The 798-nt window shown below is 38.5% G+C and overlaps 1 protein-coding gene across 1 annotated transcript in view; it reads left to right on the top strand.

Annotated features, from left to right (window-relative positions):
• Nucleotides 1–669: 669 nt before the first annotated feature.
• Nucleotides 670–798, top strand: part of LOC119592543 (serine/threonine-protein kinase BRSK2-like) — a gene marked incomplete at its 5' end in the record, with an annotated part of 48,994 nt that continues 48,865 nt past the window's right edge. Inside the window, 1 exon segment of the mRNA XM_037941409.1 lies at nucleotides 670–755. Coding sequence (XP_037797337.1) covers nucleotides 670–755 — 86 coding nt within the window.

The following is a 798-nucleotide window of genomic DNA, read 5'->3' as shown; positions in this document are numbered from 1 at the left end:
TTCACTACCAAATAAGAACCTAATTGAATAGACTTGATGAAACGGAGAGCCACAAAATCCCAGCTGAATTTGCGGGCCGTAAACGAACACGGAAGTTAGAGGAATAGGTTGGCGCGAATGTAGTGCGTGCATTGTTCCTTTTCGTGAGTTGTGTTCGTGCATTCGTCTGCCCCGCCGTAGCCGAGGGGAAATCTCGCTGATCACGGCCTGGCGCTCTGCCCACGGCCTACGCCTTCGAGCCTCGTCTCCTTCCACTCCTTGTTTTTTTTTCTCTCTCTATCTCCTTTTCTTCTTTTTTTTCTTCTTTCTCCTTTTCTGTCTTTTCGTCTATTTGGTTTGTTTTTCAGGTTGGCGTGTTTTCTTCTTCTTCTTCTTCTTTATTTTGATGTCTTCCCACTCCACTTTCCTATCTCATTTTTTCGTCCTTTTTCTTGGTATCTTCCTTTTCTCATTTCTTTCGTTTTTTTTTTCTTCTTTCTTTTCTCTTCTTATTGCTTCTTTACTTCCTTCTGCTTCTCTACCAGTTTTTGTCTTCTTCCCCACTTTCTTCTAATTTCCTTTTTTTTTCATTTCTTTTTTATGATATCCCATTCTGAATATTCTAATTTCTTCGTATTTGTCGTTATCTGTTTGCCTTTACTAATGCGCTGCTTTTCTCTCTCGTTTCAGGTTGAAAGAGAAATAGCTATTATGAAATTAATTGAACACCCACATGTCCTAGGATTATATGATGTCTACGAAAACAAGAAATATCTGTAAGTACCTCTTATTATTTTTTCTGTTATGTATTTGTGCTTT

This window comes from Penaeus monodon, chromosome 30 (assembly GCF_015228065.2).
Source record: "Penaeus monodon isolate SGIC_2016 chromosome 30, NSTDA_Pmon_1, whole genome shotgun sequence".
Taxonomy (NCBI): Eukaryota; Metazoa; Arthropoda; class Malacostraca; order Decapoda; family Penaeidae; genus Penaeus; species Penaeus monodon.
Note: the sequence above shows the minus strand (reverse complement) of the source record. Positions and strands in the feature narration are given on the sequence as shown.